This window comes from Odocoileus virginianus, chromosome 4, assembly GCF_023699985.2.
Source record: "Odocoileus virginianus isolate 20LAN1187 ecotype Illinois chromosome 4, Ovbor_1.2, whole genome shotgun sequence".
In the NCBI taxonomy this organism is placed as follows: domain Eukaryota; kingdom Metazoa; phylum Chordata; class Mammalia; order Artiodactyla; family Cervidae; genus Odocoileus; species Odocoileus virginianus.
Window position 1 is genome coordinate 60,426,235 of NC_069677.1, and position 10,587 is coordinate 60,436,821.

General features: G+C 38.6%; 1 protein-coding gene and 1 pseudogene across 1 annotated transcript in view; both read left to right on the forward strand.

Annotated features, from left to right (window-relative positions):
* PLSCR5 (phospholipid scramblase family member 5) overlaps nt 1-9,602 on the forward strand; it is a 30,013-nt gene extending 20,411 nt beyond the window's left edge. Inside the window, exons 6-9 of the mRNA XM_020911227.2 lie at nt 955-1,116; nt 6,589-6,750; nt 9,323-9,405; nt 9,493-9,602. Of these exons, the coding sequence (XP_020766886.2) occupies nt 955-1,116; nt 6,589-6,750; nt 9,323-9,361 (363 nt within the window). The 3' untranslated portion in view covers nt 9,362-9,405; nt 9,493-9,602. The remainder of the gene's footprint in view (nt 1-954; nt 1,117-6,588; nt 6,751-9,322; nt 9,406-9,492) is intronic.
* Nucleotides 2,396-3,767, forward strand: LOC110128313 (heterogeneous nuclear ribonucleoprotein D-like pseudogene; annotated as a pseudogene).
* Nucleotides 9,603-10,587: the final 985 nt, after the last annotated feature.

The following is a 10,587-nucleotide window of genomic DNA, read 5'->3' on the forward strand; positions in this document are numbered from 1 at the left end:
AACATTTTATTTCAAAGTAACCCCATGTCACATAAATTAAACATAAGATGCATCCTTATACTGATTAGTATATTTTTAATTTGGTTGAAATCAAATCAGTTACTTTAGAGGTGATCCTAGGACAAATCTATGTAATTCTAAAAAGTCTTGTTGAGAATACCTTTGTCTATCCAAAAACACTACAGATATGCACATAAAACTATGAACTTAACAAGGAAGAAAAGACAAAAGGAGATCAGGTGATAGAGAGTTGGCTTGATTTAAAAGCAAACAATATTCATCATTTTCACCCAATTCCAGCTTCTTTTATTAATACAAAGTATTTGAATTGACCAAATAAATATGTTGAAATACAGTATTATGGACAATTAAGAAATTAGGGGGATGAATGATAAGGGGCAATATACTAGTCAGCTCTGAAAATGCAAATGATATTCTTTTAATGCTTTGGACAAAATGAAACAGAAATCAAATTGGTGTGTAACAACTGTAACTCTCCAAGAAGCATTTGTTAGTACAGAGAAGCTGAAGTTGACAAATCGAAGAGGAAAAAAAATGATAAGAATCAAGAAGTGAGGCTTAAAAACAGATGTGTGTTGTGACAACAACCAAGAGAGTTTAAATATGAAGCATATCATAGGAAACAACTTCAATGCTTGGCCAACTATTGTACTTGGAATAAACACGGCAAAGAAGCCAGTACCCCAGGGTCAGAAGACAGGCCTGGGGTAGGTTCTCCTCAGGGAATGAAGATCAAAGACATGGACTTTTAGTGAATCCTGAGGAACACATATCTATACAGTGAATTTCTTTGTTTCTAAAAGTTATTTTAAAAATCCACAGAAGCAGATATTTAGAATCTTTTATATACTGTTTAGAAGTAAGCAGACATTATAGTAAAATTAAAATACAGTAACTTAGGAAATCTTATTTTATTATTATCTCTTCCTACAGTTAGAAATCCAAGCCCCTCCTGGTTCTATAGTTGGTTATGTTGCACAGAAGTGGGACCCCTTTCTGCCTAAATTCACAATCCAAAATGCAAACAAAGAAGATATTTTGAAAATTGTTGGTCCTTGTGCAACATGTGGCTGTTTTGGCGATGTGGATTTTGAGGTACGATTGACAAATGAAAGATTGTTTCACTTAGGTCCTGATTTTTTGCAACATAATTCAATTTTTTAAATGTTCAAATCATGAAATATTTCTGAAGTAAATTCAGAAAATAATATATTTGTGAAATAATGGAATAAGTAATATTGTACATGCCAATAATAACTCATAATTCCAGAGACAGAAAGTTCAGGAATTTTTTTTTAGAATATACTACGAAAATTTGATGTATGTGGAATTATAGCACCTATGGTATAAAGCAAATATATTTAGTTTAGAATCACTGAAATTACATCTTCTTTCCTATATCCCTGGTGGTAACATATCCCAATTCTGATCTCAAGAGCACACTCCATTAAAATACCATTAATTTAAAAGCTATGTAAGTAAGACTTGCTAACTTCATTCTGTAAAACAATCAGTTCTCATATAAACATATGTGTGTAAATCAGAAGACAGTAGGTACTTGCAAATTCAATGTGTAAGAACATGAACTATTTTAACAGCTTTGTTCAGTCGCTAGGTGGTGTCCGACGCTTTGCGACCCCATGGACTGCAGTATGCCAAGCTTCTGTTTCCTTCCCGATCTCCCAGACTTTGCTCAAATTCACCTCCATTGAGTTGATGAAACCATCTAACCATCTCATCCTCTGATCCACTCCTTTCCTTTTCCTTAACAGTTTTTCCTAGAAATAAATCTTAGAGGAAATAGTCTAAAGTATGTATTTCTCTTTTGTTTATTCACACTATCCATTCGTGTATATCTCACATAGGACATTAAGTTTACAGGATTTCAGGGAACATGACTCACCCAGAATACAATGTACATTTTACAAAATGGGCTGTCATAAGTCCACCCCACTCCAAAAGTTCTTGGCATAACTTTCCTAAGAGTAAAGAATAAAAATAAGCCCTATAATTGAGGAGTACTTAAGAGTTTTAATATTTATGGTATTGTTTTTTAGTTGCTAAGTCATGCCCTACTCTTGAGCAAACCCATTGACTGCAGCCTGTCAGGCTCCCCTGTCCCTGGGATTCTCCAGTGAAGAACACTGGAGTGGGTTGCCATTTCCTTCTCCAGTGCATGAAAGTGAAAAGTGAAGTGAAGTCGCTCAGTCGTGTCTGACTCTTTGCAATTCCATGGACCGCAGCCTACCAGGCTCCTCCATCCATGGGATTCTCCAGGCAAGAGTACTGGAGTGGGTTGCCATTGCCTTCGCCAGTAAATGTCTGAGTATAACATAAAAATGAAATTAGCAATGACTGGTAATATCTTAAAGAGATGGGAATACCAGACCACCTGACCTGCCTCCTAAGAAATCTGTATGCAGGTCAAGAAGCAACAGTTAGAACTGAACATGGAACAACAGACTGGCTCCAAGTAGGAAAAGGAGTATGTCAAGGCTGTATATTGTCACCCTGCTTATTTAACTTATATGCAGAGTACATCATGGGAAATGCTGGGCTGGAGGATGCACAAGCTGGAATCAAGATTGCCGGGAGAATTATCAATAACCTCAGATATGCAGATGACACCACCCTTATGGCAGAAAATGGAGAACTAAAGAACCTCTTGATGAAAGTGAAAGAGGAGGGTGAAAAAGTTGGCTTAAAGCTCAACAGTCAGAAAACTAAGATCATGGCATCTGGTCCCATCACTTCATGACAAATAGATGGGGAAACAGTGGCTGACTTTATTTTGGGGGCTCCAAAATTACTGCAGATGTTGACCGCAGCCATGAAGTTAAAAGACACTTGCTCCTTGGAAATAAAAGTTATGACCAACCTAGACAGCACATTAAAAAGCAGAGACATGATCTCCTCCGCCGCCATTCCAAATCCAGCTCCGTACAGCGCTCGCCGCCGCTGCGGCCGCGCCTCGGTCTGCGCGCAGCACCTCCGGCCGACCGCGCCGCCGCTGTGGGAGACAGCGGCAGAGAGGAGTTCGCAGCGGGATCCAGGATCGACGCGAGCAAGAACCAGCAGGACGACGGTAACGTGTTTATTGGAGGCTTGAGACGGGATACAAGCAAGAAAGATCTGACTGAATATTCGTCTCGATTTGGGGAAGTTGTGGATTGCACGATTAGAACAGATCCTGTTACTGGAAGATCACGAGGATTTGGATTTGTGCTTTTCAAGGATGCTGCTAGTGTTGATAAGGTTTTGGAACTGAAAGAACACAAACTGGATGGCAAATTGATAGACCCTAAATGGGCCAAAGGTTTAAAGGGGAGGGAACCCCAAAAAAAGGTTTTCGTGGGTGGATTGAGCCCAGATACTTCGGAGGAACAAATTGAAGAATATTTTGGAGCCTTTGGAGAGATTGAAAATATTGAACTTCCTATGGATACAAAAACAAATGAAAGAAGAGGATTTTGCTTTATTACATATACAGACGAGGAGCCAGTAAAGAAATTGTCAGAAAGCAGACACCATCAGATTGGTTCTGGGAAGTGTGAAATCAAAGTTGCACAACCCGAAGAGGCATATAGGCAGCGACAGCAACGAGGAAAGGGAGGAGAGGTGTGCAGCCGGCGGGCGAGGAGGTGCTAGGGTCGTGGCCGAGGCCAGCGGGGCACTCAGGGCAAGGCATCCGAGGGGGTGGCCATCACCCAGATAACTGCCAGCCGTACTAGAAGGGGTGCTGGGGAAAACAGGAGGAGACTGCAGCGTACCACCTTGCAGGAGGACACTGAAGACTGGTCTTCTGTTCATCTAAGATGACTGTTTGTAAAAGACTTTCCAGTGTGCAGGACACAGTCTGTGTCCAACGGCGCACGGCCGCCGGTTAGTTTTCTTCGTTTTCACTTCGTCTTTTGCTGTCTGTATCGTGACTCTGTGGACCTGTCTTTATACAGACTTTATTTGCATGATTACATGTTAAACCTCAAATAAATGCTTCCTTATGTGATTGTTTTTCTGCGTCAGGTACTAAATAGCTCTGTAAAAGTGTAATTTTAAATAAACTATAATTAACGCACAGTTTATTTTGTAGGGAGTCTTGCTCCATAGGAAGAGGAGAAAACTGTGGTCCTTTATGAATAGCCAGCTACAGTGTCTGCTCTGTTCCCCTTTTTTGTTAGATGTATTCTATGCTCTTAAGACTTCATTTTTGTCTCTAACTGAGGCTCCCATCATAACCTTTAATGTTGTTTTCCTCTCTGCCTATCTGGAGACATTGTCATGACAGTTTCTGTGGCATAGTTACACTGTTGTGATTAGTGGGAGCTTTCTAGTAGACCATGAGTCTTTGGTTATATTTTGAAAAATAAATGTTTAATGGCACAAAGCCTACTGGTAGCTCCTTTTATGAAGAAAATGTTTTGCTTTGTTCTTGTCTCCAGAAAAGCATTTTTTAATGGTTTGCTGTATTCAGTGGTCTGCTAGAAAGAGCTTTGACTAATCATAATACAATAACTTTTTTTCTTGATTAAAATGTCCAGATATACCCATTGCGAGGTGGGGGGGGGGGGCTTAAACTGTGTTATGGGAGCTACAGGTTAAGAATATCAGATATAGTTAGATTTTACACAGTTTTGGCAAATAGGTATGAAGTTTGAACAAAAGTAGATTATAAGATTTGTAGTAGTAAACTGAGTAAATTAATTGTATACTATTCTGTTGGTTTTATGTCACAGCAAGCACCAAACTGAACAAAATGTTTTCTCTTGGGGCATTGTTAGGAAGCTGTACTGGGTGTTAACTGTTACATGATGTGAGTTCTTAGAAGGCGTGGGTAGTAGGTTTCAGTCATTTTTTTATGCGGTTAGTGCATGAGCTGAGTAGTTGAGCATGCTCACATTCAGACAAAGAGTAATGGAGAAGGATGACCCTTGATTCTTATGTAAATGCAAGTCTTCGGTGTGACCAAGTCATGTCATTACAACAGATCTTCCTGGTGCGTTAAAAAGAAAACCTTTTAGCTCTAGATTTGGGAGGATATCCTAGATAAGTTCAAGTTTTGAATTTCACATTCAGTGTAGTTAACTGAGTTTAATGTTTTCGGTTCTGTTGCTTTGGTTTCAAGTTCACCATTAGGATTGGCATACATGTTTACTTGTGGAATAGTTCACCTCACCTTCAACCAAGTGTAAATTTTTTTATGCTAATGAACCTGCCTCTTGTTTTCTTTGGTGCCGGCAACTTTCTTTATTCCAGTGATATTTGTACTTAATGGGCTATCAAGTTGTAATGCCTTTGGCCTTGTTTTGCTCCTGTTTTGCTATTTGACCTTAAACCTAAGCCAAGTATCACTGTTGGCTGTTGCAAGGGATTGTTTATTCTTTCAGTGTGCAACCTTAGGGGACAGAAAGGAGATTTTCATTTTAAGTTATGTTGTCAAAAGTTAGGTGCAGTGTCTTTAGGGCAGTAAATCTTGTAAGTTCAAATTTATGATTAGGTGACAAGTTGACATTGAGATTGTCCTTTCCCTGATCAAAAATGAATAAAGGCTTTTTTTAAACAACAACAAGAAAAAGCAGAGACATTACTTTGGCAACAAAGGTCTATCTAGTCAAAGCTATGGTTTGTCCAGTGGTCATGTATGGATGTGAGAGTTGGACTATAAAGAAAGCTGACCACTGAAGAATTGATGCTTTTGAACTGTGGTGTTGGAGAAGACTCTTGAGAGTCCCTTGGACTGCAAGGAGATCCAACCCGTCCATCCTAAAGCAGATCAGTCCTGGGTGTTCATTGGAAAGACTGATGCCAAAGCTGAAACTCCCATACTTTAGCCGCCTGATGCAAAGAACTGACTCACTGGAAAAGACCCTGATGCTGGGAAAGGTTCAAGGTGGGAGAAGAAGCGGACAGCGAAGGATGAGATGGCTGGATGGCATCACCCACTCAGTGGACATGAGTTTGAGTAAACTCTGGGAGTTGGTGATGGACAGGGAGGCCTGGCATGCTGCAGTCCATGGGGTCACAAGAGTCAGACACAACTGAGCGACTGAACTGAACTGATAATATTTAAGCAAATTAGTAATTATAAAATCTTATCAATAAAAAAAATTATATGTAGAAATTAATTTGATGTAAAAAATTTCCTCTAAAATCCTTCTCAAAAATATTTTTCTTTCTTTTTTTTGCATGAAGAATTCAAATTTAAAATGTGGACCTCAGGTAGAAGGGTTATCATGATGGTTAGACTGTGTAATTGAAACTATGTCCCTGCTGCCATCTTGTGGCAGTCTGACCTTAATGACGTATTTCAGTTAAACTCTGTCTGCATACAGAAAGGAGAGAAAAAGAGATTATGATGGTTAAAAAAATGTCAGAGAAGCAAAATTCCTGAATAACAAACTGGAAAGTTAAGTTGACAAACCTAAGATTATATAAAGGAATGAGTGCCATTGAACTGTCATTTAAAGATGATGAATAAAATTATTCTTATATCTCGTGAAGTAAACACGGAGAAATGTAAAATCATAGGTTTAACCTTCAAATTTACAGCCTCTTATTTTCTTTTCAAAGGTGAAGACCATTAATGAAAAGCTCACAATTGGAAAGATTTCCAAGTACTGGTCAGGCTTTGTGAATGATGTTTTCACCAACGCCGACAACTTTGGGATCCACGTTCCTGCAGATCTCGACGTGAGAGTCAAAGCAGCCATGATCGGTGCTTGCTTCCTTTTTGTAAGCGTGGTTTTAAAGACTGAAGTGTTCATTTCTTTCCTTTTCTCTTGCCAACTATTATAGAACCATCCTGCTTTTCATAGTTTTTACCCCACAGAGCCAGTTTTATACACGGAAGGCTGGTTTGTGGCCAACGGTGTTTAGAAGCCAGGCTGTGACAGCCTGTGTTTATGTTACGTAGGCTTCGAAGGCTGGTTTGTGGCCAACAGTGTTTAGAAGTCAGGCTGTGACAGCCTGCTTCCTCCGGTGGCCCTCAAACCCCCTCTTCTCAAGGATGGATTCCCAATCTACATCCTACTCATCATTTCTCAGTATTTGAGTTAGTCTTCTCTTTCGACTCAACGCTTGTCTTATTTTCACTTCCAGTGAAAAATATGTAAACAGAAATAATCACATTATTTGTCCTGGGTAAGGTTCAGGGCTGTTTAATTGCTTACCGAGGAGTCAGGTGATATTCAAAATGTGAAAAGTACAGTTTTTCTTGCCCTTCCAATAAGTACACTCATGTTTACATGAGTAAACAGAGATGAGTTAATATGTAGCAGTTTTTATTATTACAAAGATATGATGTCTTTGTCTTTTCTTCTCAATTTAACAATTTCATCAAAAACATTTTCTTCTGATTGGTGATGACAGAATAGAAGTCAAGTAATACTTGTGCCAAACCCTGACCTGATTTTCCCTGTTCCCCACTTTCCTTCTAATTTTTCCCTCATTGCTTACCTTTCTCAGCTTTTGCACTCACAAAAGTTCATGAAATTTTAAAGTAAACCTTCATTCTTCCTCTCATGTTATTCAAGGCTTTAGGATCCTAAATCTTATGGTTATGTTAATATGTGCTACTGTGGGGAAAAAATGTGGTCCTATTTACTTAGGCTCTTCTAGAGACACTTGAGAGTTATATTAACTAAAAATAATTCTTGGTGATGGCACTCATAGATACTTAGAGTTTAATTAAAAATAAATATAGTAGCATTTTTTCTGACAGCAGCTTTAGAGAAATTATTTTAACTTATTGATTCCCTATCATGGTTAGAGGTAGAATTAATATCGATACACAGAATGCTAAGCTTTTATACTAAGTTGTCTCTTACTCTTAATTTCCATTTTCATCTATAAATGTAATCAAGTCCAGTCAATCTTTCCTGCCACCACATACTTTTTCATTTTTCCATTCTCCTTATCTGTTTAACAAGGCTTTTAATTTGTCAGTTCCTACTCCCTTCTGTCTTCTGGCCAGTCTGCATTTGACACCAAACATATGCAATAGACAGCCCCCCGCCCTTTTCCCCAAACCTGAATTTGGCCTTCCGGTTAGTCCCCTTATTTGCTGTTTATGTAACAATAGATTACCTTTCATCTGCTCAGCTGCTGCTCCTATTTAGGTGCTAAATTACGTCCAACTCTTCTGCATCTACGTGGGCTGCAGCCCGCCAGGCTCCTCTGTCCGTGGGGTTTCCCAGGCAAGAATACTGGAGTGGGTTGGCATTTTCTTCTCCAGGGGATCTTCCTGACCAAGGAATCAAACGTGTATCTCCTGCTTGGCAGGTGGGTTCTTTACCACACTGAGCCACCAGGGAAGCCTTTAATCTGCCCTACATATGTATTTTATGTATTAAGAACAAGCTGATGGCAAAAATGTCAACAATTCCCTATGACTATAGCACTGATCAAAGTAACACCCCAATTATCTGAAAAGATAACTTTTTCACTCCAGGGTCTGAGAGATAAACATACTCACTGAGACTATCAGACAGTGATCCATCCATTGCTTTTCCTTTTTACCATAATTTTACCATAATATTATAAAATATTTGCACTTTGCTCTTGGCCAATATTGAAGAAGGAAATGTCAGCCCACTCCAGTATTCTTGCCTGAATTCCATGGACAAAGGAGCCTGGCAGGCTACAGTCCACGGGGTCACAAAGAGTAACTGAGCAACTATCACTCACCCTTGGCCTTTAGCTTTTAAAACAATTTGTCACCAAGAATTATGCTTTTAATTTGTAAATGCTGTCTCCATTGTATTACCTTGTGCTCAGAAATCTTTAGCAAGTTGCAGGTGGGAGGATATTCCCTAATCCAAACAGCAAAATTCACAAGTATTCACAAGTGATTTGGTCTTTTGTTTGAGACTACCACTGCATGATCCTCCAAGTTCCCTCTGGTACAGTTTTCAGTACTTTCTCAGATGAACGTTGGAGTACCAACCACACGGTCCATGATGACGTGTCTTACTCTTGTTTAAAGGTCCGTGTCTATTACAGCTTCTCATGCTGACCCAGACTATCCAAAAATCTAATTCTAAAAAGTCTTAATCACCCCAAATTTTGCCTGGTGACATCATGCTGATTCAGATAATGTTTCCAAGTTACTTAAACTCTGCTAATTAGACATGTGAGTGTCATGAAGCTTAAAACTTTAATTTTTCTCCTCCTGATAAATCACATGCTCCTGGAACACCACTGGGAAACATAATTGCCTTATATAATCAAAGCTTCCATGTAAGACTCTTGATCTTAATTGTTGGTTTTTTGTCAGTTCACTCATATTCCATTTATTTATTTGTAGGATTTTATGTTCTTTGAACATTCACTGGCTGGATTATAACAAGCAAGATGACAAAAGCAATAAAATATGCAGAATGTATTTCAGTAAGTAAAAGGCAAGTTTAAATGATCTCTTTCCCTTTGAAGAGGTCTATATTTGACGCTGTCTAATTCTTTTTCATTTTCTTCTAGAAATCCCCTGGGCTCTGGATTTCATTTCTGAATGGTTTGACTATTGGCTTTTTCATTTTTTTTGTAACAAAATGTTAATTACTATATTTATTAAAGCATAATGTAATGAAGCAATTATCTGCTTGTGAATGCATGATAACTAAAGACAAGATGACTGACCCTAGACAGTGGTGCTTTGAGAGATTACCATTCTTTCTTTTTATCCTTTTGAAGTTATTGCATGGTAAGCATGAAAGATGAGAGCTAAGGCTTGCAGCATCACTGATGAAAATTCAATGTTTAGAGAGAGCTTTGAAGTATTTCTGGTAGTAGGGCTGGTTACTAATCAAAAGGACTGGATTTCTAAAGTATTTTTTCATAAGCGGTCTTTTCTGCTTTGTTTATTAATCTTGTAGTAGTGAGACATTTTTACATTATACTGAAAAAGCTAAAAGTTGGGTAAATAATAGGTTTAAAGATGAGACAGCAGATGAAATCAATTTGTTCTAGTGGCAAAAGGCACAGTTATATTCCATAAAAAAGGTAATATTTACAAATCAAAGTATGCTTTACATACATGCACGTGCTAGGGATTTAAATAAGCATATTAATAAGCTTCTAAGCTAGTAAAAGCAGTGGTACAGAGCAGGAACTTTATCTATTTGCAGTAAAAGCTCAGTCACAAAAAGGAATCTAAGGCTCTGAAAAATAAATAGCCCCAGGCCTTAAGAACAAGCAAACAAAAACTAACAAAGCCTTAATACATGAGGCAAACACAGAAGTCAGGAAGCACATCCAGTTCAATTAATACCTTCCATTTTGATGTTTTCAGAGTCTTCCAGACTTCTAGTATAGTTGTCCATACATTTCCAAAGCCCATAAAAAAGGGAAAAATTCTTTTTATGAATGTAACAGTCCTTCTCCCTCTCTCAAAATGAGGAACAATTTTGTTCTAAGCAAAACATCATGTAAACTCTACTTTCAGTTCAGTTCAGTTGCTTAGTCAGGTCCGACTCTTTGCGACCCCATGAATTGCAGCACACCAGGCCTCCCTGTCCATCAACAACTCCCAGAGTTTACCCAAACCCATGTCCAGTGAGTCGGTGATGCCATCCA